At 43.3% G+C, this 25192-nt stretch overlaps 1 protein-coding gene across 1 annotated transcript; it reads right to left on the bottom strand.

Moving 5' to 3' along the window:
- Nucleotides 1-165: 165 nt before the first annotated feature.
- Pdcd7 (programmed cell death 7) lies at nt 166-14893 on the bottom strand. The gene is made up of 5 exons (NM_001395644.1): nt 13948-14893; nt 5511-5649; nt 3301-3537; nt 2966-3053; nt 166-1195 (listed from the first exon to the last, which is right to left on the bottom strand). The coding sequence occupies exons 1-5, from the start codon at nt 14818-14820 to the stop codon at nt 1072-1074; spliced, it is 1461 nt and encodes a 486-aa protein (NP_001382573.1). The 5' UTR covers nt 14821-14893; the 3' UTR covers nt 166-1071.
- Between the last annotated feature and the right edge of the window lie 10299 nt (nt 14894-25192).

The raw sequence follows: 25192 nt of genomic DNA, 5'->3' as shown, positions 1-25192 counted from the left end.
TCTTGCTATTCAGAGTCAGATTCTGCAGACAAAGTTTTGTGTTGAAGACTCATTTTTCCTGCAAATACCTGTGTATTAAAATTAAGCTCTGGAGTGAAATGCTTTAGCAATGTGAAGATGAAATGTGTCAAATGACTTGAGAGAGAATAAATCAGGAGCAAAGGCTCAAACAAAAAAGCAAATATGGTATTTATTCAGCTTTTAGGAAATTAAATAACAAAACCCAGAATAAAGCAAATCAAAAACCGTAACATGACACATGACTGATCATGTCCAAGCACAATAGCACTTGTTAATCAATATAAAAATAAAATTTATTATTCATAGTTTCTCTTTTCCCAACTTTTACTACATGGATGTTATTAGAAGCTTAAGCTACCCAGCCCTATCATGTGACAGAGATTACAGTCCCACAGGGAAAAAAGTTTCTATTCTTGGAGGCCTCATCCGACTAGATCCCTCAGAACTTTTGCTCTGGCACTTTCATGAGGAAAACAGGCACTGTCTGTCAGAGCACAAGCTAACCTGGCTCTGGTACTCTTCAAGTTTTCTAAGCTCTCCACAGGACAACGGTTCTATGCCATCAGTGATCCTGGCAGCCACTGCCCCATCATCCTCAGTAGTAGCTTCCCCCACTGCACCAAAACTGGGACTAACACAACTAGGTCAGTTGGTGTGGGAAGATAAGGAGCTGCTAACTCCACTCAGTGAACACCTTCGAGGAGTAGCCAAGTGTGCTGCCTGTCCTCACCCAGCAGCATACAACAGACCTAGAGCAAATGAGCAGGCCACATTGAACCAAGCCCCTCAAAACAGAGGCAGATTTTAGTGAGCCAGGGCCACAGCCCATGCTAATAACCTCAGTTCATCTAGGCCCTTTCTGGAAGAACCTTATGAATCTCCTGGTTCCAGAGGTACCCCTGCCCAGGGCAGAGAACAAAAGAAGTAGGCTTTCCGGCTACAACGATGCCGCATAGAGTTTAAGCTGTGCAGAAGACTCCAGCTGAGACGATAGCATCTCCAATATCTAGAGGGGCAGTGCTTGCCTGCTGGACCACACTCCTGGAGGACTTAATGCAGCTGAACAGCAGTTGCCCAGATGTCGTTGCTGGGGAGCGGAGGAAGGACCCATCCTTGGGGAATGGAATTGCCTTTAGGATGATCAGACGGCACCAGGTACTGATCCCAATCATGCCTTAATAAGAAGGTTACAGAACAATGTTTGTCTCTGGTTTTCTCCAAGCAAAATATTCAGAAACTATATTTCATATCTAGGATATGAAATGATAGATGTACTAACTTGCTAAAGAGTGGGTTTATAGAAAGTATGCCAATGGTCACATTGATCCTCAGTATTTGCGTATTTTGTGTTTATAATTTCTCTCTCTTTCTGAGACAGGGCTGGGGCTGGCCTTGAACTCCTTATCCTCCTGCCTCCACCTCCCAAGTACAGGGCTACAGGCATGAGCCAGCACACCTGGCTACAGTAACAAATTTAAATCATCCCATGTGGCATTTCATGGAAAACCAAAAATGTAGAGAGAGAAAAAAAAAATCTGTCCCCAAAATACACACTCTCAGCTGAAAGCCCTCTACTTTCTTCTCAGCTCTTATGGTGTAAATCAGCATCCTTTCCTGTCTGCTCTCGGCCATGCCCTTCAGTTTCGTGCTTCTTACTGGTGACTTTACGCTTTAAATGGTACCCACGTGTGCTGGTGAAGTGCCAGTGTCATGCATGTGAGAGTTGTGAGGTTTGTACTCTAGACAAGCTCCGTTAGACTTAGATTATAGTACAGTTGGCTCTAATGTGATGCTCATACCCACAGCATCCATGAAATCAGGCACCTTCAAGCTGATACTCGAAACAAGGCAGCGTCAGCTAATAACAGTAGACAAGGCCAAGGGATGGCTCGGTGGTTACGATACCAGCTACTGCTACAGATGATCTGGCTTGGTGTTTAGCATCTGCATGGTGGCTCACAACTATCTGAACTATCCAGTTCAGAGAATCTGAAGCCTCTTCTGGCTTCCATGAGCACCAGGCATGATACACATACACACATTCAAAACACCCAAATCACATCAAAAGAAAAAAAAAAGAGAGAGAATCATGCTCGGTTGTCTACCTGGCCCTATCTCCATCAGGAGCAATGCTATGTCCAATATTCTGTGACTCGATATTCACAGTAACTTGACAGAACCTACCTACTATCAATAAGATGTTTAAAGATTAAAACTTGTGCAGTGAAGCTAAAACTTTTCCTGAAAATAAATGTGATATGCCAGAAAACTCCTTCCCAAGATTTAGAAATTGCTGGAATGTGGAAGAAGTCTCTAGTATTTCAAGCCATTTTTCTAGACCCCTAAAATGTTGGAGCCTAAAAAACAAAGAAATGCTTCTAGGCAACAAGTTTACACTGCATGGGACATCCAGTCATTGACTTCTCAAAAGACTGCATGCGGAAAAGCAGCTGTTGTCACAGCCTGGACAGCTGAGAATCACCCAACTCCTAAGTAGCTAGTTCAGTTGAGAGCATTATGCTCAAACTGCAGGCACACAGGGGTCAGCATGGGCCTTCACCTCCATGGGCAACCATTCAGGAAAAATCTTTTCCTGGATTGACTCAGCACTAAAAGAGAATTAAGAAAACAAGGCCAGCTATGCTGATGCAGTCCTTAAATTCCAGCATCGAGGTGGAGGCAAGTAGATCTCTGAATTCAAGGACATGATCTACAGGGCAATCAGCCACATTTCAGTTTCTTTACCCGTTCAATTGGAGACACTGACTTCCAAGAATTAATGAGGACTTTAAAAATACAGGTGGCACCCTTGAAACCTGGCAATACTGCGTACCCAAAAGGAACTTTTAAAAATAGAGACAGCAACAGACCTCAATGGTAGAAGTTCTTCATTAAGAGCTTCCTGTACCCAAGAAAAAGGGAGAGCAGAGGCTTCCCTTCTGACCTTATTTGAATGAGCGCAGGCAAGGAGTGCTCAGCCTGGAGGTAATACTGACGGAACGGCTCCAAGAGGTGAGCGAGTGGGAACTCATCTGAAAGAGAAAGGCACAACATGTCACCATGTTTGCTTGCTGTTAAGAGTGCACTCTCAAGGCAAGGTGACTGAGCCACTGATTATGACAATAAGATCACCCTCATCTCTGTACCCCTGACTTTCACCACACAGTTCAGAATCTCAACTTGTAGTCAGGTCTTCCTTCTGGCTTAAGTTGGGTTACTTTCAAAAAAGAACTCTCAACTTAGATCTTTCCTCATCTCTACTGGCAAAGATAAGATTACCTGGATCCCCGAATAACTTGGACTCGATTTCACGTTTCTGAAGTAGAAGTTTCTCTTTCTCTTTTCTCTGTTTCTTTTCCAGTTCTCTTCTCCTCTCTTCCTCCTGTTCTCCTTCTAGCATAACTCGGAGGGCTCTCTCTTCAGCTTCATACAATTCAGAGCGCTTTTTAATGAGCTTCCTCAGCCGCTGAAGGTGGTGCTCAAAGGTCTCATCTGCTGCCGCAGGAGGACAGACCCCTGTACAAAGACAAGCAGATGGGTGGTCCTTTGCTCTTACACTCCTAGCAGTAGGAGGCGGAGCAAGTACTTGCCATGTGCTTCACACACACCCACTACAGTGTGACACTAGCTGTGGGCAGAACTAGTGTCACTCCCTTCACAGAGTGACCTACGTTCTCAGGGAGGACAACCATCTGCCACATTCCAGAAGAAGCAGAATTTGCACCTCCTCCAGGAGGCTACCTTTTCCTTCTCTCTCTCCAGCCTACTTTGGTTTCTTTACTGACCTTCACTTTGACATTCCCAAACATTTGTCTTTCTGGCCCTCACTCATCTCATTCCAGCTCATGCTACTTGCTAATGAACTAACTCATTGTGTGTGTGTGTGTGTGTGTGTGTGTGTGTGTGTGTGTGTGTGTGTGTGTGTATGTGTGTGTGTTGTGTGAGACATGGGGGGGGGGCATGTGCACAGGTATGCATCCCATGCACACCAGTGTGAGAGTGTGAGACATCAGAGGACAACAGAGGTCCTGTTCTATTGCTCTTTATTTTTGTCCCTTGAAACAGGGTCTCTCAGTGCTAGAGAAATGGCTCAGCAGTTAAGAACATTGTCTACGAAAAACAAAACAAAAAAACAAAACAAAACAAAAAAAACCCATTGGCTACGTTTTCCAGAGGATCCAGATTCAATTCCCAGCACCCACATGGCAGTACACAACTGTTTGTGAAGGACTGAGGTAGCAAAATAAACTCCATTTTGTTCTTAAGACTCCATTTTAAGTTAACTTGCCCTTAGAGAGGCATTGGCCCCTTCCCTTGAAGTCTGAGAAAAACCATGAATGTCTCTGACAGCTGCAAAATAGACACAGCAGCTGCAGCTGGCTGATAACAACAGAGTCGGCTAAGGAAACCTAAGTCTTTCCCAGGTCAAGGTGCTCCTTTTTGATGTAGGCTCCCTCCTTGTAGTTTAACCAGATGCTGTAAACCAATTAGCTGAAAGACCAACATTCCTTTACCCTCTCATGTAATGCCAGGACTTGGAAACCCTCACTTGCATTTTTTTCTTTATAAACTCCCTTCACTTAGACCTGGGGCACTCTTCCCCCTGTTCCAGCAGGAAGGTTGGTGGCCCAAGCTCAAGCTTGGCTAAAGACCCTCATGTTTATATCGGTGCTGTGATTTCTGGTGGTCTCTTTGGGGTTTTTACAATCTAGACACAACATTTGTAACTCCAGTTCTAGAGGATTTAACACTCTAATACAGACATACATGCAGGGAACACACCAATTCATGTATACAAATAAATAAAGTCATTGAGGGGTTGGGGGTACAATTAGGCTTCCCAGTAGCCAGGAGAAAAACAGAGGCAGGAGGGTCTCTATGAGTTCAAGGCTAGTCTAGTCTACACAGTGAGTTCCAGGTCAGCCAGGGCTACACAGCAAGATAAGACCTGTCTCAAAACGAAAAAAAAAAAGAAGAACCAGGATCTCCCCCTGAACCCGGAGCTAGGCTGGCATCTAGCAAGCCCCATCCACCCTCCTAAGCACGGCCGTGCCCCCCATTCTGGGACTACATCTGGCCTTTTGCACGGGCATTGGGGATTCAAGTGCAGGTATTCTTACACTAATCACCTCCCTGACCCCTTACTGATCAACTCTCATCCAGGATAGACTGCAAGTCCCTTAAAATTGAACAATCAAGACTGTTCCTCCTGTTTCCGTCTCAGTAAGAGTAGTATTACTGTTCATTTAGTAGACAACGCTAGAACCTTGAAATCACCATAAAACAAACAAACAAACAAACAAACAAACAACAACAAAGAGGAGGGGAGGCCTTCTGTTTTGTTCTTCATAAGATAAAGAACTTCAAACAGCAAATACTAATCTTCCCCCTTACATACACGTGCCCTGACAAAGCCACAATGAAGTCACAGGAGTCTGAACGACACTGAAGGCCGACCAATCGCCTGGTGATAACACAGACGTACTTACCTTTCCTTGCTGCAGCTTCTTTTCTCAGCTTTCTCAATTTCTCCAACGCACGCAGAATGTCCACCATTCTTTTGGTGTCTGATTGTTTTTTCCTTACTTCAGCTAAGACCCCATCAGCAGCTGCCTTGAGTTCTTGTTCCTGAGGGAAAGCCCACAAGAACTTGTCTTAGGAACCGCCTGAGAGATTAGACCTTACTGGAGGCAAGATTTCAGGGGATCAAGCCACGCACACCTCAGCCTACTGAGTTTATATGTCAACTGCCTAGGCTAGCATGCTACAATGGCTCTGCCCAAGGACTTCTTTCCCTTTGCTGATCAATCATTCAACTATGTTGCTGCTTTGTTGCAGAGGCTACCCCTCTGCAACCCAAGTCGAGCTCCCTACCTTTTCTGGAGGGTGTTTGTCCACCGTGTTTTCTAACGCTGATTTCTACCTACAGATCTGGGCTGGGCTGGACTTCGGCACTGTCACTATTATGAAGCATCTCCTGACTCAGTGTTTTATAAAACATTGTTCTCCACCATCTTCTCACTGGTCAGAATGAGCTGCACAGGACTTCTGAGCCCAGAGAAAGGGAGAGTCTCAGGTGGGGCCTGGGAAGTTACACTGGGACATGGCTGAAGGAGGCCAAAGAGAACAAGGTGGCAGGTTATGAGCCACCCAGCTGGGAAGTAGGTCAGGTCAGCATAGGTGGCTTAGATCGGAATCAATCCAGCTAAAGTGCCTGAAGCTTTTAATAATTATAAAGGTCTCAGAGTCGTTATTCAAAGCAAGGGCACACATAGAAAATCCCTTAGTTTTACATCTGGTACCCAACATGGGGCTAGAAATCCAAGCTTAAGGGTTGAGAGAAGTCCTGGGTGGAGGCTGAAGGAGCACTCCACAGGAACAGGTGGCTCCTTTAAGACCCCCCCCCACCTTCATATCAAAGGGGGGGGGCTCGGTTAAGACACACACTCCCCTACCCCCCTCATCCTGGCCTTCATATCAAAGCAGCTGCTGGTGGGGAGCAGGAACAAGAGGGTCAGGGCAGGGCCCCAAAGGCAAGGACTCCCCAGAGCCTCAAGCTGCTCTCAAGCTGCAGGTGGCAACAACTTCCTAAAGACTGCAGTTGTGGGGTTGGGAGTGTGGAGTTAAAGCCACAGTGATGCGTGGCAGGCTTAGTGTGAGCTGGCAAACAGCAGCCCAGCCTATGGTGGCACATGGGCCCAAGATGACCACAGGAGCGCATGCTATGCTGAGGCCAGAGCCAGGTGGAGGGCTGAAAATATGGTGAATGACTCATGGCACAGGGGAACTGCCCCTTCCTGTGGGGTCGGTTAGCACCCTTTAAGAATGGTCAGAGAACCGCTATAGGTGTACAGAAGCAGGTCAAACAGAGAAGGTAAAATCCCAAGCACAGACAAGGCTCTGATCAGGTAAGTATGTTTGACACTGTGCTAAAAAGTTCTGGAGAAAAGCAACGGGGCACAGACAATCACAGAAAAAAGTTTGAAAATAATTAAATGAAGTTTCTGAAGGAAGGAGTTAAGAGATTAAAAAGAAAATATTTTCTGTGTTAAAAAATGGAAAACACGGGTTGGGGATTTAGCTCAGTGGTAGAGCCCTTGCCTAGGAAGCGCAAGGCCCTGGGTTCGGTCCCCAGCTCCAAAAAAAAAAAAAAAAAAAATGGAAAACACGGTGACAAGAGGTTATCTGGAGCCCACACAGTTTGTTTCCATTATCAGCATTCAAATAAATAATCTTATGTTCAGTGTGGTTGTAATTTTATATATGCTCTTTAAGAAAGATCAGAATAGGGCTGGAGAGATGGCTCAGTGGTTAACAGCACTGGCTGCTCTTCCAGAGGTCCTGAGTTCAGTTCCCAGCAACCACATGGTGGCTCACAACCATCTGTAATGGGAACCGATGCTCTCTTCTGGTGTCTGAAGACAGCGACAGTGTACTCATGTAAGTAAAATAAATCTTAAAAAGAAAGAAAGATTAGAATAAAGCAGACTTAGAAAAAGACTGAAAGATGGGATTCTAGGTTATAGGCCACAGAACAGAGATTAGAGGATTCTTTAAACCAGAATAAAGAATCATCAGAAGTATCCAATTTAGAACCTACAGCAATGTAATTGAAGATGAGAAAAATCCACAAAAGCCTGAAGAATTAGAAAGGCACTCATAGAGATGCCACATTCTGAATTAAGAGTACAGATTCTGGCTTCCAGGGACTAAGCCACTACCTAAAGACTATACATGGACTGACCCTGGACTCTGACCTCATAGGTAGCAATGAATATCCTAGTAAGAGCACAAGTGGAAGGGGAAGCCCTGGGTCCTGCTAAGACTGAACCCCCAGTGAACTAGACTGTTGGGGGTAGGGCGGCAATGGGGGGAGGGTTGGGAGGGGAACACCCATAAGGAAGGGGAGGGGGGAGGGGGATGTTTGCCCGGAAACCAAAGAATTATTATTAAGTATTAAATAAATAAAAAAAACTGAAAAAAAAATAAATTTTTACCCAAGTAAAAAAAAAAAAAAAGAATCGGTTAAAACATAAGAGTCTACATATTTAGAAGATTAAGGCTGTGGAAATCAAAAGGTGAATTAGAACAGTAGGGCAGAGAGAATCATCGTTGCTTCAATTTTCCTATTTTAAAATAAACAGAGGTTCTGATACAAAAAAAAAAAAAAAAAAAAAAAGAGTACAGATTCTGTTTGAAGCCTTAGGGCAATGTCATACAATAGCTTATGTGTTTTATTTTGTAGAGTTTGAAAATGTAAAATATGTACATATGTATCCAGTAGAATGCAAAATGTTTTTAGACATTATAGCATAAAACATGTTATAGATATAGCTTACAATCATACAGGCAACTGTTAAAAGGATCTAGCTATGCTTTAAAGGAGAGGCTCATAAAACAAGATATAGGGTCTCCCAAAGATAGATTAAATGACACTCTATTGAATTTTAAAACTGTCAATGTCAATGAGACACATTAGCACAGCTATTGAAAAACACTGGACTTAAGAAAGGACTGAGGAATTAAGCCAACCTATCTACATATGTGATGACCTCAGAATGGAAGTGTGTTGCATTAGGGAAGAGGTTTTGTCTTTTGTTTCAACAGCTGGAGAAAAGCTATAGATTATATCAAAATTAATAAAGATCAGATTTCGGGGAAATCTCTGAAATTTTCTCCTGAAAATTCTGATTGCATGAAGAAAGAAACTAAGAAGAACAAAACAGGTAGTGAATGCTGATCCCTCTACATGGGAACAGCTCTGAGATTGGCTGAGAAATGTCTCTACATGGCCAATAAATCTTGTTGACTAGAGAGTCCTCAGGATTATTATTACATGTCACTCTTTCTTTTTCTTTCTTTTAAAGATTTATTTATTTATTTTATGTGAATACACTGTCACTGTCTTCAGACATGCCAGAAGAGGGCATCAGATTCCATTACAGATGGTTGTGAGCCACTGTGTGGTTGCTAGGAATTGAACTCAGGACCTCTGGAAGAACACTCAGTGCTCTAAACTCCTGGGCCATCCCTCCAGCCCACACAGATGAGAATTTATATTACAGTTTGGCTATATAGTCCAAACAGACTTATAAGTTTTGACAGATGCCGTTCTCCTGAAACAATCTTAGCTGAGTTGTGCATACTTCATATTCCTTACATGTGTTAATGTGGAAATGTCTATTACTTTTAAAAGTTTATATGTTTACAGAGCAAATGGACCAGACACCAAAGAAGACAAGTAGCCCAGGTGATCCAACCTCACAGACTGCTTCAATAGCTGTTTCCTCAAATATCTACCTCGAAAACAATTTCAAAACAGCTAAAATCATCCAGCCAGGACTTCAGTTAAGCCCTGCACTTGCCCATCACACAGAGACTGGACAACTAACGTTACTGCCAGCTTTCTTAGGACTTGGCCAATATCCCAATTTTCTTAGGGTCCCCCCTAAAGAAGCACTGCCCCCCAGACATCGGGAAGAAATTTTAAGAGAATGCTCCATTCCCCAATGGAGCCAATGGGCTGGGTGGGCTTTGGCTGTTCCTGGTCTGATGGATGTTTGCTGTAATTGAAGTTGTCACAAGCTGTTAGTGCTTAGCAGGGAGGAAACAGAGTAAAGGAAGTTAGATTCAGGGATCTCTTTCTCTTTCTTTTTCCTTCCTCTATCCTTTCTCTCCTATCTAGATTTGCAGAAGAGGTAGGGAGAAGGGATAAAAAGAAAAAAGGGGGTATATAGGAATGAAAGGGTAAATGGATAGATGACTGAATCTACCTTTAGACTAAAGAGCATTAACAAGACAAAATATTTTACATTTGGTATGGATTTTGTATATTGATACAAATTTAAGGTTATTTTGCTACAAATACTGTAAATATATTTCAACTCGTTAAAGGTACTACAGCTATGCAAGTCATTTGGAAATGCAGTGTAAAGTGCTAGTCCTTTGTCAGCTGTTACTGAAAACTGTTTAGGGTAATTAGTAGTCAACCAAACTTACAGTCATGTCAGGTACTAGTTTGGTTTACTACAGAAGTAAGCTTTCTTTCTCCTCCTGTAGATTTTTCCTCAAAGTTGAACAGACAGTATCTAGCTAGAAAAAAGCAACATTCCCTATTCAGATATATTAGACAGACAGACAGTCTTTATAAAACCTCAGAGATCTACAGAATATGGCACTTAAGATGCTTCATTAATAAAAGGGTTTTCCTGACACTGAAACATGATTCTTCCTGGCAGCACTACTTCAAAGAAGATGATGAGCATCAGAGAACCTCCTTATGGAGTTTGCTTCAGTTGTTATAAGCTGCCACTGGGCAGGAACCTGCCCCTTGCCTCAACTGCAGACAGCATGCTGCTGTGGGCAAGCGGGACATGGAAAAGCCAACTGCCAGACTTTGCAAGGACAAGGTAGGCAAGTCCTTCATAATTCTTGCTTCACAGAAAAGTCTGTCCAATGCTGGGCCAGAAGGCCAAAGATGGATGCTTCCATGTCGCTGCAGAACCCTGGGTGTTTGTCCAGGCAGCCAGCTGTAGCTGACATTTCTATAGTTTTGGAAGCTGCTTGCTTCCAGATTTTAATTTCCTATTTACTCAGGTAATTTTTATTCCTTCTCAGGTCTCTGATGGGATTGAAGACTAGATAGTTATAGTCTCATACCTAAGCTCAAGTTGTTAAGGATTCAATAAATGTTTTAAGGTCTGAAAAGGTATTTATAGGTTAGTAAATGCAAGTCATGATAGAAAGTGATTTAAGTACAGAACTTTGAACTCAGCAAGACAGGATAGATAGGAGAGTACTTTCTCCAAGGTTGCTAAATACATATGAACTAGACACTGTGAATGTAATTTTACCTGATAGTTTTTGTAACTGTTCTTCCTGTATATTCTATTAATGTAAGAGAAAGAACCTTTTATTGGACTAAAAGAAAGGTATCTTACTTCAGCCTCCCACAGGTGTGATCTATCTCTCCCAGCTGATCATACAGATGTCTTCTCCTTTTTCTGATTTTGTTTTATTTATTTCTGAGAGATGGTCTCACTCTGTAGACCAAGCAGGCTTCAAATTGCAGCAGTCCACCTGCCTCAGCCTCCTGAATACTGGGATACAGATGTGAGCCACCCCACCCGGCTCCATATAAACTTCTTTAAGGAGAACCTCTCTTCTCAGCAGCATCAGTATCTGTACTGAGCTCTTGTTTCTCAGTGTTTCCTAAGGTATGGTCAGGGAATGCCTGAATCTAATTTACCTTGTCAAGCTGGAACTCTAAAAATGCAGATTAACAGACCTCAAAGATCTTGCTCTCAAGGAGGATAAGGAATGGAACTGGAAAAGCCTAGGACTCCACAATACCTCAGAGTAAGACTCAAAGTTTGTCCTTCACTGCTCCCAAAGATGGCTTCCACACAACCATCTTTCACACATGGGAGGTCAATCTTCCTGGGATTTGCCTTCCATATCCTTGCTTGCTTGCCTAGTTCTCTCTCCCATCTGTTTTATGTAAGTGCCTGCAATTCTACCATCACAGCCAATGACCGTGCCCCTTTCAGTGTTCTGCTAGGAAAACTACCCTTGGCTGGAACTACTGCTTTAAGGCTCAGTTCAGATGTCATTGGATTATCTGGGAAGCCTTCCTCCAATGAACTAGATGGCTATCCTTGAGCTCCTTATACCATCCTCAGATGAAAAATTAACATACACCAAGCTGTACTGACACGATCCCTTACAAGGCTCTAAGCAGTCAAAGATAAGAGCTGTATTTTACTCTCTCTATTCCTGTTATCAGACACTAGACCTGACACCTAATGGACCCTTACTTAATGTTTGCTGAAGTGACTCAAAATTTTTCAGACTAAAGTATTGCCTCCTTGTGCTGACATTCCTGAGAGCACAGTGCTGGATCTCACTATCAATACCCTCCCCAGCAATGCTCTGTTGGCCTCTAGGGCAGTGGTACACACCGGGGAAAGGGAGACTGTGCTGTGTTTCATGTCAACTTAACACAAGCTGGAGTCCTTTGGGAAGAGTGAACTCAAGCCATCCCCTGCACCACCACCAGATAGGCCACTGGGCAAGCCTGTGGTGCATTTTCTTAATTAATGACTGATGTGGGAGGGCCCAGTATAATTGTGGGTGGTGCTACCCTTAGGCAGGTGGTCCTAGGTATATAAGAAAGCATCTGAGCAAGCCATGGAGAGCAAGCTAGCACACAGCATTTCTCCATGGCCTCTGCATCAGCTCTGCCTCCAGGTCCCCGCCCTTAGTGGCTTTAATGATACACTGGGATGTGGAAGTGGAAGTGAGACGAACCCTTTAACTTCAAGTTGCTTTTGCTTATGGCATTCCATCAGAGCACCAGAAACCCTAAGTAAGACGAGTGTTAGCCGACTGTACAAAGTAGGAGGGGCAAAAAGACCCTTGGCACTGCTTCAACAAGATCTGAACAGCATTAATAACACACTAGCACGGAGAGGGAAGCTCCAAGATCCTCAGCCCTAGACAACTACAGGCAACTGGGAAATGCTGAGAGCAAGAGAAACTGTTTTCTCCAGGGACGAGCACCTCAATTCATTATCAGTGGTCAGCGCTGAAATCATACACATATAAGTATTTCAGGTATATATGTAATAATAAGTAAAGAGGCCATGAATTTGAGAAAGAACAAGGGAGATGCATTGGAGAGGCTGGAGGGATTGGGGGGAATTATGTAATTATATTTTCAAAAACTAACACACACACACACACACACAAAGCCACAGTGGGGCTGGAGAGATGGCTCTGCAGTTGAGCACTTGTAACTCTTACAAAGGACCAGGGTTGAATTCCCAGCTCCCATACAGTGGTTCACCACCATCTGTAAGCCTAGTTCCTGGGGATCCAATGTCCTCTTCTGACCCCACAGGCAGTAGGCACATATGTGGTACACATACAAACATACAGGCAGAACAATCACAAAAACCAAAATGAATAAATCTGAATAACAGCATTCAAAGGAAATGAGGATGCCTTCCACCAACACTTGGCAAATCCTAATTTCTCCCTGGTTCTACTGAAGAACGTGAGACAGACAAGCTTTGAAATCAGACAACTTGGGATTAATCTGAAGTAATATTGGTACAAACTTGTGTGACTGCTGTCAAGTTAACTGCTTTAAGTCTCAATCTGTAAAATTAGGGTAATGAATTCCTCAGGATTATGTGGGACACTAGTGTAGTGTCTACTATAGATATGAATGCTGAAGTGGGGTGAGGCAGACATGGACAGAATAGCATAGCAATCCGAGAAGCCAGTGGGCCTGGGTTATGCACACTCTCCAAAAATAACCGGAGTATCGTATGGGCCTTGTGGCTGCCAATCTGTTAACAAGTGTTTTTCTTTCTACTCTGCACTTGGTATTGCATTGTTTTTGAATAGTTTTCTAGGTATTTTTGCAATTTTGTGTGAGCCCTTATCTCAATCATTTGAATAAGAGGTCAAGTACCTGGAAACACCTAACTATACAGACCCACACCACCGGATACACTGGGATTCGTAGTATCAAAAAGAAACAAATGAATCCCGGAGAGAACTCTTATCAACCTCATCAGCCAATTAGGTTGTAAAGGTCTCTAGGTGTGGTCCAAGTCCTCTAAATTTGCATGGTTTAGGACAGTATAAAGGATATATGGAAGACGGGTTAGTACTGCACATCAGTGAGTCCAACTTTGAAGCAGGACACAGGAGGCGTATCCTCCCAGAAACGCACCAGTGTGAACTTGTCATGTGTTTAAGGGACTTTATAGTCCAAGTTCTAGAGTTTTATGCACCACACATTGTCAACACAGAAACAGCAATGAGTTTTCACCGATAAGCATCCAAGATAACTAGCACGCAGATTCGGGTTCCAGTCACCACTGCTCCAACCACTGAGTGCATAGTGGTTCTCACCCGCTTCTTTTCCTCCACTTCCTGCACGCACTTCATCCTCCAGCGGTCAATCTCCTGCTCCCGTTCCGTAGCCTGCGCGGCCTCCGCCTCCCGCTCAGTCTCACGTTCCCGGGCCCTCTCGCGAAGCCGCAGCCGGCGGCGCCGGACCCTCTCCAGCCTCCGTCGCGCCTCGCCCATATAGGCGGCCTGGGCTAGTGGCTGCAGCCGCTCGGCTAGCTCCGCTCGCAGTGGCGCCGCCTGAGCGTGCAGGGAGACCCAGGCCGCCCCGTCGGCCTCCGCCTCGCGTAGGGACTGTCCCAGGCTGCGTAGCCGCCGCACCAGGCGCAAAGCGGCACGCAACCGCGCGCGCACTTCGCCCAGGCTAGGCCCGGCGGGTGTGCGCGGGGTCCTGGGACCGACCGGCCGCCGGGGGTTCCCGAACACCGCCTCCAGCCACTGCCGATCGCGCAGGCGCTGCAGGGCCGCGTCTCCGAGCACGTCGGGCGGCGGTGGCGCCTCAGCCCAGCGCGGGCTCCAGGGCGGCCCCGGGCCTGGAGGCGGTGGCCGTGGACGCTCCACGACGTCGGGTCCCGGGAAGGGCCGGCACTGCGGCGGCGGCGGCAGTGGTGGGGGTGGCACCGGGAAGAAGGCCCCGCCACCGCCGCTGCCGCCGCCGCCGCGAGAGGCTTCGGCTGAGGCGCGGGGCTGCAGAGCTATGGGAGGCTGGAGGAATGGGGCGGATGCTCCCGGGAAGGGGCCGGGTCGCTGGGGAAGAGGTGGCGGGAAAACCGGAGAGGGCAGCGGCGGGGGCGGACAGCTGAATGGAGCGGAAGGCGGTGGCTGCGGTGGCGGCGGTCCCTGACGGCTCTGGGCGAAGAAAGGTGGCAGGGCCATGTCTGTCTGTAGTGCTGCGGCTAGCAGTGACAGTAATCTGTGTACTTCTTTATCCGGGTTTTAGGCGGAAATGACGTGTATAATGCGCGACCGCTGCTTCACTTCCAGAAGCTAGGCGTACTAGAACCCCTGAAAATCCACTAAGGAGCAGTCTCCCATGTTGTAGCATTAAGGTCTCTTTATTACAAGTTTGGGCTTGGGTTCTCCCCCAACCCAACCCTGAACATCAGGACAGGAAGGGAAGGCGGAGCAGCCCCGAACTCTTATAGGAAAATAGGAGCAAGTGAGGGAGGTGAGGGAGGGGTGTCCAGTCTGGCAAGCATCTCATAGAATGACTATAAGCCAACAGGTGGGTGCTCTGAAGCAAGCCCGTATTTGATCACAAACGGTCTGAAAGTAAATCTAAAACAGTCAGTCTAATCTTTGGTTAACTGTTGCTAGGAAGTAGCTAGGGAGTAACTCTGGCCAAGGACAAGCCGTCCTTGGTCCTTCCTGGTATATGGATGCAGCTTGAGTTCTGCTTCAGGTCAAGTTCTCAGGCTTTTTTTCTTTTCTTTAAGATGGAGGCTGGTCCCAAGATGGAGTAGGTTTGGCCTTTTAGGTTCAGTCTTATTCAAAAATCCTGATGTTTTTGAATGTTATATAGAGGCACAGCCTGAAGCTCCAGCTAAGACCTGAAAGACATAGGATAGAAGCATATGCTAGTAATTTGTAGTATGTCTGCCAGGGGTCTAAAAGAATGCAGGGCGTAGAACACAAACACTAAGAGAAGATGGATGTTACAGTGTCCAGATGTCGTATCTTTTGTTTGTTTTGATTTTTCTGGCTGTTTCTGGAACTGGTTCCCTAGACTGGGCTGGCCTCGAACTCAAAAGAGATCCGTCTGCCTCTGCCTCCCTAGCACTGAGATTCAGGGCATGAGCCACCATTGCCCAGCTCCGGGGTGTCATGTTTTAAGAAAAAATGAAAAACTAATGGTTATAAGTCAGAATTGTAAAGGGAAATCCTTCCATTTTATTAGTTTAAAAAGTTAAACTTCTTTAGCGTTGATTAAAGATTCATACAGCTATGAGAAACAAAGGAGCCTGTGTGTCCTTTGTCCCACTTTCCCTGCAGTGCATTTTCACTTTTAGAACCGCACCATTTTTATCCCTTAATCCACCTTCGGAAATCTCAGCCACCACTAATCCGCATACCAGAAGAGCTGTGAACTCGTGCGAGTGTCCACTAATCTATGAATGCACACTCTAGGAGGCAGAGGGTGTGGTGTGTTATGCAAACTGGAGACTTGCTTATCTATCCAGGTTTTGTTAGTATTCTTCCTGGCAGGATCCCATAATATAAACTTATACTTGTGTTTAATCATTTTCCTGTTGGATTTTTTTTTTATTTTAAATGTTTACGAATAAGGCTTCTGCAAACTTTTTTCTGTCTGTGAACACCTTTTTTTTGTATTTATTTATTATATATGAGTACACCGTAGCTGTCTTCAGACACACCAGAAGAAGGCATCAGACCTCATTACAGATGGTTGTGAGCCACCATGTGGTTGCTGGGATTTGAACTCAGGACCTCTGGAAGAGCAGTCAGTGCTCTTAACCACTGAGCCATCTCTCCAGCACCCCCCCCACACACACACCTTTTTTAAGTCTAGGATAATTCCAGGAGTGCAGTTGCTTAGATTTTGTTTGGGACAAGTTTTCTCTGGTTAGCTCTGACTGTCCCAAAATTAACTCTGTAGACCAGGCTGGACTTGAAATCGGACATCTGATTGCCTTTCTGCCTGGCTTATTCCTATTTTTGAAATTTTGTGTGTATAGTGGGGTACATGCCATGGTGTAGAAGAGGGAAGACAGCTTGAGAGAATAAGTTCTCTCCTTCCACCATGTGGGTCCCCAGAAACAAACCTGGGTCATCAGACTTGGTATCAAGCACTTCTACCCTCTGAAGGATTCAAATTGTTCTCTAGAGTAGCTGAACCTTTTTATTTTCACCAGCAACATCAGCAAACTGGTTTCTCTACATTCTCGTATCCTCTCCTTTGAAGAATCTATATCTTTTGTATTTTCCAACTGAATCTTCTGTTTATGTGTATTTGAGTTTGGGCCAGCACATGCCATGGCGTGTGTGTTGAGGTCAGAGGTCATCCTTGGGGAGTCAGTCCTTTCCTTCTACATGGGTTCCCGAGATTGAGCCCAGGTTGTGGTGTTTGCATGGCAAGTACATTTTCTATTCAATAAACCTTGCTGGTCCTTGCTATTTCTTTTTAAATGTCTGAGTGTATGTGTTTGTGTGGGGGCCAGGGGAGGGTACCAGGTGTCTTCATCATTCTCTATCTATTGTCTGCTGAGCTGCCTCCCAAGCCCTCTTTGTCTAAGGTGTGAAACTTTAATTGAATTAAGGTATTTCTTTCTTTGAACCACGGAATGCCCATTTGCTGCTGCAGCATCACTTTAATTTTTATTTTTCAGTTTGGGTCAGTGAACTCAGGCCCTCAAACGTGCTAGCTAAGAACCCTGTTACTTAGCAATACTACTAAGCCCTACTTTTACCTTTTATGGTACTCGTAGGCTGAGCAAAGTAAGTGCATAGATGTGATGGTAGGAATGAAAACGGCCTTCATTGACATGGGGAAGCCCTGATAATTAAGATTGCAGTCTACCATAACCAGATACCTCTGAGCTCGGTGCAAAATGGAGGACTCCGTCCACCAGCAGAGCTTGTCCTTCTCTGACCTTGTCTGGGGATCCTTGGCAGACCTACAAACTTCCTCCCTTGCCCCTGCTCCCATAAGAACTGCCCAGGAAGTACCTGGGCTCCCTGGAAAGCCTGGCATTCACAGAATTTTAAACTCTAATTTACCTTGAAAACTTCCCATTCTCCAAAGTCCTTGGTTCACCTCAAATAAAATGTATGCTTACAAGACAGTCCCAATAAAGGTATATATGAATAAGCTAAGATCATCTAAGAGCTATTTCATTGAAGATCTTCTGAGAAGGCCTTCTCTCCTCTACCCACCAGCACTCAGTTGTATCATGTAATGTTTTTCTGGAAACTGTCTTATAAGAAGATGTGTTTGCTAAAGCAAACGCATAGGAGGATTTTCTTTTCTTTTTTTTAAGATTTATTTATTTTATATATGCAAGTACATTGCAGCTGTCTTCAGACACATCAAAAGAGGGCATCAGATCCCATTACAGATGGTTGTGAGCCACCATATGGTTGCTGGGAATTGAACCCAATACCTCTGAAAGATCAGTGCTCTTAAGTTCTGAGCCATCTCTCCAGCCCATGGGAGGATGTTTTGCTGAGAACAGACATGTGGTGTATTTCTGGAAGCAGCCAGGAAAAGGGGCATGTGGTGATTTGCTAGAGCAGATGCTTGAGAGAACACATGATGTTTGGAAAGGGTATAAGTAGAACCCAGCAGACAGTGGATGGTGCTGTGTGGTATTGGTTCACCTTGTCACTCTTTGCTGGTATTCATTTGCCATGACTATATAAAAAGAAAGACCACAAAGAACTTCTGGTGGTGTTCAGGCTGCTTCCTGCCTCTTCTGCAGGCTTGGGCCAATTGGCAGAGCCTCCTGGTTTCTTCTGGATCAAACTGCTGTTGCTGATTTGTGAATGGTGTTTGTGAGTGGATCGAGCTGTCGCTGCTGATTCGTGTGAGCTGACCTGCTGATATCCTGACAACACAGATTGGATTCCCTCCAAACAACTATTTTTAAACAGCCCCACATCATCCTCTGCCCCATTAACCTTTTCCCCCACTACCTCTGGTGGATGTGGGCTAGTAGGGAGGTAAAGCATTTAAGAACCCTTATTAAAGGTTGTGTTTTGAAAAATAAAAACCTACAAATATCCTTTTTATTTAAGAAGAAAATGCAAAAGCTGATGCCCAAGATGGTGTGGCCAATCTACAGTCTCATATTCTAACATGGAATTAAGATGTGTGGTTTAAGAAAACTCAAGTTTGGGGCTGGAGAGATGGCTCAGCGGTTAAGAGCACCCGACTGCTCTTCCAGAGGTCATGAGTTCAATTCCCAGCAACCACATGGTGGCTCACAACCATCTGTAAAGAGATCCAATGCCCTCTTCTGGTGTATCTGAAGACAGCTACAGTGTACTTATATATAATAAATAAATAAATCTTAAAAAAAAAAAAAAAGAAAAGAAAACTCAAGTTTTCATCTCATGCCTATAAGGCCAGTGTGCCTTTGGTAAGTTATCATTCAAAAAGATTATTTTTCCTTTTTTATGTTTTTACGCTTGATCAAATGAAAGCCATTCGTTAGTCTTTACTGGATGACCAAACTCTCTGATGAGCAATCGCCTCTCACTGTGCAGGAGAAATCTAAGTCTAATCAATTCCGATGATGTCCACAGTTTGTCTTCAGCTGTGGAAACAGACAAGTCCTCTTCCCCAAAATAACACATAACCTGGTGTCCATTCTGAGGTCAAAACATCTTTAAAATATACGGCCTGATTTAATTCAGCAGGTTTTTTCCTACTATCTAATGTCTTCTCTGCAGCTGTTGTTCTTTTCTCATTAGTATTAAGAAAATTAAAGTTAATAAAATACTGTGTAATCTATCTTAGGGGGTGTCTCTTTATTACCCCTTTCTGTTTATTAAGCACACCTTTTAAATTATGATTAGATCTTTCTATAATTGCTTGTCCTGTAGGAGTGTGTCGTGTAGCTATTGTATTACTTCTGTGAACAGACACCATGACCAAGGCAACATTATAAGGACAACATCTAATTGGCTGGCTTTCAGGTTCAGGGATTCAGTCCATTACTATCAAGGCAGGAACATGGCAGCATCCAGGCAGGCATGGTGCAGGAGAAGCTGAGAGTTCTACATCTTCATCTGAAGGCTGCTAGCAGAATTCTGGCTTCTAGGCAGCAAGGACGATTGTCTTAAAGCCCACACCTACAGTGACTCACCTACTCCAACAAGACCACACCTTCTAATAGTGCCACTCCCTGGGCGGAGCACATACAAACCATAACACCTGTAGTATGATTTATGTTGTGATATGCAAGAAACTGTTTCATTGTACTAGAGACATATGCTGGAGCATTGTCAGCCTTAATTGTACAGGTATCTCCATAATTGCCGTAACTTCTAATAATATTAATTACCGAATCAGCCCCTTCAGAACCTAAAAGCAGTTGCCCATTGAAATGCGGAATATCTGTGATATGGTGCACATACTTTAATCTCTAAAATCTGCAAAATGAAACACATTCATTTGCCAAATTTCATTTCTTTGGGTACCTTTTTGGGTTACTTCCTGAAAGTAAAGGAGTTGGTTATATGAAGAACAAGTAGGACATTTCCTTATAATTTGCTTGGCTTGTTGCTGAGTGATAGAAAAAAAATCTATCTTCAAATATTTGCTGTTAACATGGCATTTCTTATGAGCTTCTGAGTCCCTAGCACGTCTCTTATCAATAGCTGGTAAATTTCATCATCGTCTTGTGCTGGAGGGTCTGGTAGTTCTGACACATGTTATCTACAGTGGATGATTTCTATTTCTGATTACTTGTAGCTGAATAAATAGCAAAGTTAATTCCGAACCATCTGGGATAAATTCAGTGGTTTCAATATGTAAAAACCACTGTTTTTGCATAGTGAGACTCAGTAACTATATATTAAGAGATTCAGGAAAATCTAATATTATAAGAATGTCATACAGCTCTAAGGCACTTTACTTATTTTTCCTGACATAACCTGACTTTTTTGATTCATTTGCATCAACATAGAATGTAGGGGGTCCAGAAATTGGTGTCTATTTACTATGCAAGGGAGAGTCTAATTCGTTCTTTTTAAAAACTATTTATAAATATTTGTTGTTAATATCTCCCCACAAAAAAAAATTACTGTAAGCTCTTTGCCAGTGTTCATTTTCTGTCCATAACGAGGCAATTCCAGCATTAGTAAAAGGAACCACAACTTCTACTGCGTCTAGTCCTGCTAATTGACCAACTATTACAGGATATTTGATCACACTGAGAACCTGATATTGTTTCATTTACTAAAAAGAAAAACTTGTTTCTAGTTGTGGTGTGGCTCCGCTCTTAGCACACACCTTTAATGACCTCTGTCTGGAATACAGATATCCCAAACAATGAAGGTAAAGTTAGTTTGTAGAAGGACACACCCGAGTTTCAAAATGAAGTCTAATTGAGTGGCCAGAATAAACAGAGAACGAGATAGAAGATTAGAACACATTGCCAAAGTTAGCATGGGGCCAAGCAGAGAGCTCAGGAAAGGCAGAGAGAAAGAAGCCAGACTGAATCCGTCAGTGTGGAGAGGAGTTTGGGCCAGAACAGCTAAGTTGAACTAGCCAACAAAAAAAATCAGAAAGAGCTAGAAAGGATGAGCTTACTCAGCAGTAAATCTGAGAGTCTGAAAATCATTCTTGGCCTAGAAGTCTAGAAGCTTCCAAGACTAGGCCTAGGTTAACAAACAGAAGCAGTAAGCTTCAGAGACAATAATTACAACAAATACAGAGAGTAAGATACATTTTTTTTTGAAATTCTAGAATTTTATTTTATTTTTCCTCCATCTTTATTAATTTGGGTATTTCTTATTTACATTTCAATTGTTATTCCCTTTCCCAGTTTCCAGGCCAACACCCCCCTCCCCTCTCCCCCTCCCCCCATTACCGCCCTCCCAAGATACATTTATAACAAAGATTCATTTTTCCTTTTAGAATCAATTCAGAAACTTTCTCTACATAGGTCTTTAATTTTTTCTGTTTGTGTGCTAAAAATATCCACTCTATGATATCTTCTTTCTGTAAAAACTCCTGTAGGAGAATGTGTAAAGAGCAAAATAACCAAAATACAATAGAGCTTTGGATTCAATTGATCTACATGTGTGTCCTGTAATTTCTTTTTTTTTTTAAAGATTTATTCATTTATTATATATAAGTACACGTAGCTGCCTTCAGATACACTAGAAGAGGGCATAGGATCCCATTACAGATGGCTGTGAGCCACCATGTGGTTGCTGGGAATTGAACTCATGACATCTGGAAGAGCAGTCAGTGCTCTTAACCGCTGAGCCATCTCTCCAGCCCCTATAATTTCTTTTTAACAAAAGCCAATTCTCTCTCACCCTCAGCTAATAATTTTCTTGGATTATTTAAGTCTTTTATCACCTTATAAGTTTGAAATAAATTACTTAGCTCTTGATTAGTGAATCCAACTTTGGTTCATAGCCAGTTAACATCTTCCAGCAATTTTTGAAAGTCATTAAGAGTTTATAATTGAGCTCTCTCTTTTTTTTAATTTATTTGTTTTATGTATATGAATACACTGTAGCTGTCTTAAGAAACACCAGAAGAGGACATCAGATCCCATTACAGATGGTTGTGAGCCACCATGTGGTTGCTAGGAATTGAACTCAGGACCTCTGGAAGAGCAGGGGCTCTTAACCTCTGAGCCATCTCTCCAGCCCCCAATTGAGGTCTCTTGATTTACACTTTCTCTGATCAGGTTTTCTGTAGACCTATCTCATATCCTAGATAATTAACACAATTTCTTCTTGTATTTTTTCAAGAGCAATTTTTAGTCCCCAGTAAGGCAAAATTCTCTTTACTTCGTTAAACATTTTTAAGGTATCATCCGTATAATAGTAAATTTTAGATTGAGGAAACTATTTATGAGTTATTTCTAATGGCTCTTGTACAAAATATTGGCACATGTAGGGCTGTTTCACGTTCCTTGTGGTAAAACTTTCCAGTGCTATCTCTTTATTGGACAACTATGATTCAGCATCCCATGGGCAGGTAGATTCTTCAGTGTGTTGAGCATTTAGCTGATCCTGTACCAGCTGTCATAGAGCCTATAATTTTGTTTTGTCATAGACAATTGGTCCACCCATACAGGCTTATCAGTTAGTCATATTAAAGGATGGGTACTTGGTACTTTTGAAAAGCCAGGGGCTGGGGATTTAGCTCAGTGGTAGAGCGCTTACCTAGGAAGCGCAAGGCCCTGGGTTCGGTCCCCAGCTCTGAAAAAAAGAACCAAAAAAAAAAAAAAAAAAAGAAAAGCCAATATTTTCTCAGGAGCATTCTTCATCTTATGGTTTTTGAGATTGGAGAAATATTAATCTGTTTCCATTGCTGCAAAAAATTACATCCCCATAAATTCATGGTTGTATTAGCCACAATGACTTTAATTTTTCTATTTGTGCTTCTGGTCCTATACACTCGACCCTTCTTGCATTTTGCTTCACCTAAGATAAAGTTTCAATCCACAGAAAGTGAATATTTACCTCCTGCAGAGGCCAATCTGGCGCCAAGATTTTGGTGAGATTATAGTTATATCTATCTGCTCCTGTGCTTACTAAGTCAACTTCAATGCCATTTATTTCTATTTTTAGCTTTGGTTTCAGATCATTATTGCAGTTTGGCAAAATATTTGTTTTCTGGTCTCTCCTAAATTTTTGTTTTATGTACCAGTTATTCTGATCTTGATTATATCCAGAGCAGTATTTCTTTTAACAATAGAACTTAAGTCTTTTAATTGCTTTGTGGATAAGTTCCTCTGATGCTGAAATGATTGAATCAAACTTGATTATCAGGGCCTGAGAGCTTTTCCTTAAGGCAAAAGCCTGTCCTGGTTGATCTGCATTCATTAGTTCAATTCCGACCTTTGCCACACCTTGTGTGTACTCCAGAAGGCTAAGCCATCTTTATGGGTTATCTCTAGGAAGAAACGTTGTTTCTAGGAATGCCTTGCCTACAGTCCCTTTTCAAAAGACCGTGCTTACCACAATTAAAACATTTTTGACATTTTGATTTTTCTCAGCCCTAACAGACCAAGTTCCTGCTATAGTAGGAATGATGTAACGTCTATAATACCAAGGTCCTGCTATAGCAGGAATAGCAGGCGCCTCATTACCAAGGGCTAAAAATACACCCAATCACTGCTAAATCTCATGCTAGCACGATGATTGAAAATGGTTGCCTATTGCAAACGTATGTTTTGGTTGTGTTTTGAAGTGATTTCGGGGGAAACTGAATATGAATGGAACCAAGCACTTCAATGAGTAAACAACTCACTACTCAGTTCAGCATGGGGTGGATATTTTACAGAATTCTGAGTCTGACGAGGACAATTTAGCAAGGATTATCTTTCTCTTCCTGATTTAAGGGATGATTACGTTGATGAAGCATTGAGTGAAAATGAAAATGGTGACTCTGAAAATGTAAGACAGAGTGTTGGAAGAAAGGGGGCAATGCCAGTGCCCCTCAACCAATGGTAGGGGAGGCGATGCTGGTGTGAATGATGAAGTTGGACTAGGACTTTGTGGCACCAAAAATGGACCAAATGTGGATCTGAGCTTCAATGAGGATGATAAATGGCCAGTGAGCATTCCAGGTCATGTCCCTGAAGGTAGCATGAAAACAGATGTTCTCCCCTTGCTTATCAGGGATGCCTTCTGGCAGAATTTGACAGAAAAGACAAATTTACATACCCATCAAATGCATTCAGAAAAGCCAAGCTACCGGAGAAGGAGGGGCAGGCCCTTCTGGTTGCTGCCCTCACAGAGAGCTGAAACCCAGCCCCAAGGAGCGACTTCAGGCCTGAGACGAGAGGTAAGACCAACTTTTCTGCTCCAAGTGACCTGCCTGGTGGACTCAGGACACATGCCCACAGGAACAGCTGAAAGCCAGTGGACAGGAACGACTACACGCCTGAAAGCAGAACACTCTGTCCCCATAACTGGCTAAAAGAAAACAGGAAAACAGGTCTACAGCACTCCTGACACACAGGCCTATAGGACAGTCTAGCCACTGTCAGAAATAGCAGAACAAGGTAACACCAGAGACAACCTGATGGCGAGAGGCAAGCGCAGGAACCCAAGCATCAGAGCCTAATTCTCCCACCAAAGCAAACACTGAATATCCAAACACACCAGAAAAGCAAAGTCTAGATTTAAAATCACATTTGATCATGATGATGGAGGACATTAAGAAAGACATAAAGAACTCCCTTAGAGAAATGCAGGAAAACACAAGTAAAGAAGTAGAAGCCCTTAGAGAGGAAACACAAAAATCCCTGAAAGAATTACAGGAAAACACAATCAAACAGGTGAAGGAATTAAAAATGGAAATAGAAGAAATAAAGAAAGCACAAAGGGAAACAACCCTGGATATAGAAAACCAAAGGAAGAGACAAGGGGCCATAGATACAAGCATTACCAAGAGAATACAAGAGATAGTAGAGAGAATCTCAGGAGCAGAAGATTCCATAGAAATCATTGACTCAACTGTCAAAGATAATGGAAAAAGCTACTGGCCCAAAACATATAGGAAATTCAGGACACAATGAGAAGATCAAACCTA

Source organism: Rattus norvegicus, chromosome 8, assembly GCF_036323735.1.
Source record: "Rattus norvegicus strain BN/NHsdMcwi chromosome 8, GRCr8, whole genome shotgun sequence".
NCBI classification, from domain to species: domain Eukaryota; kingdom Metazoa; phylum Chordata; class Mammalia; order Rodentia; family Muridae; genus Rattus; species Rattus norvegicus.
The sequence above is the reverse complement of the archived record's forward strand: the minus strand, read 5'-3'. Positions and strand labels throughout refer to the sequence as shown.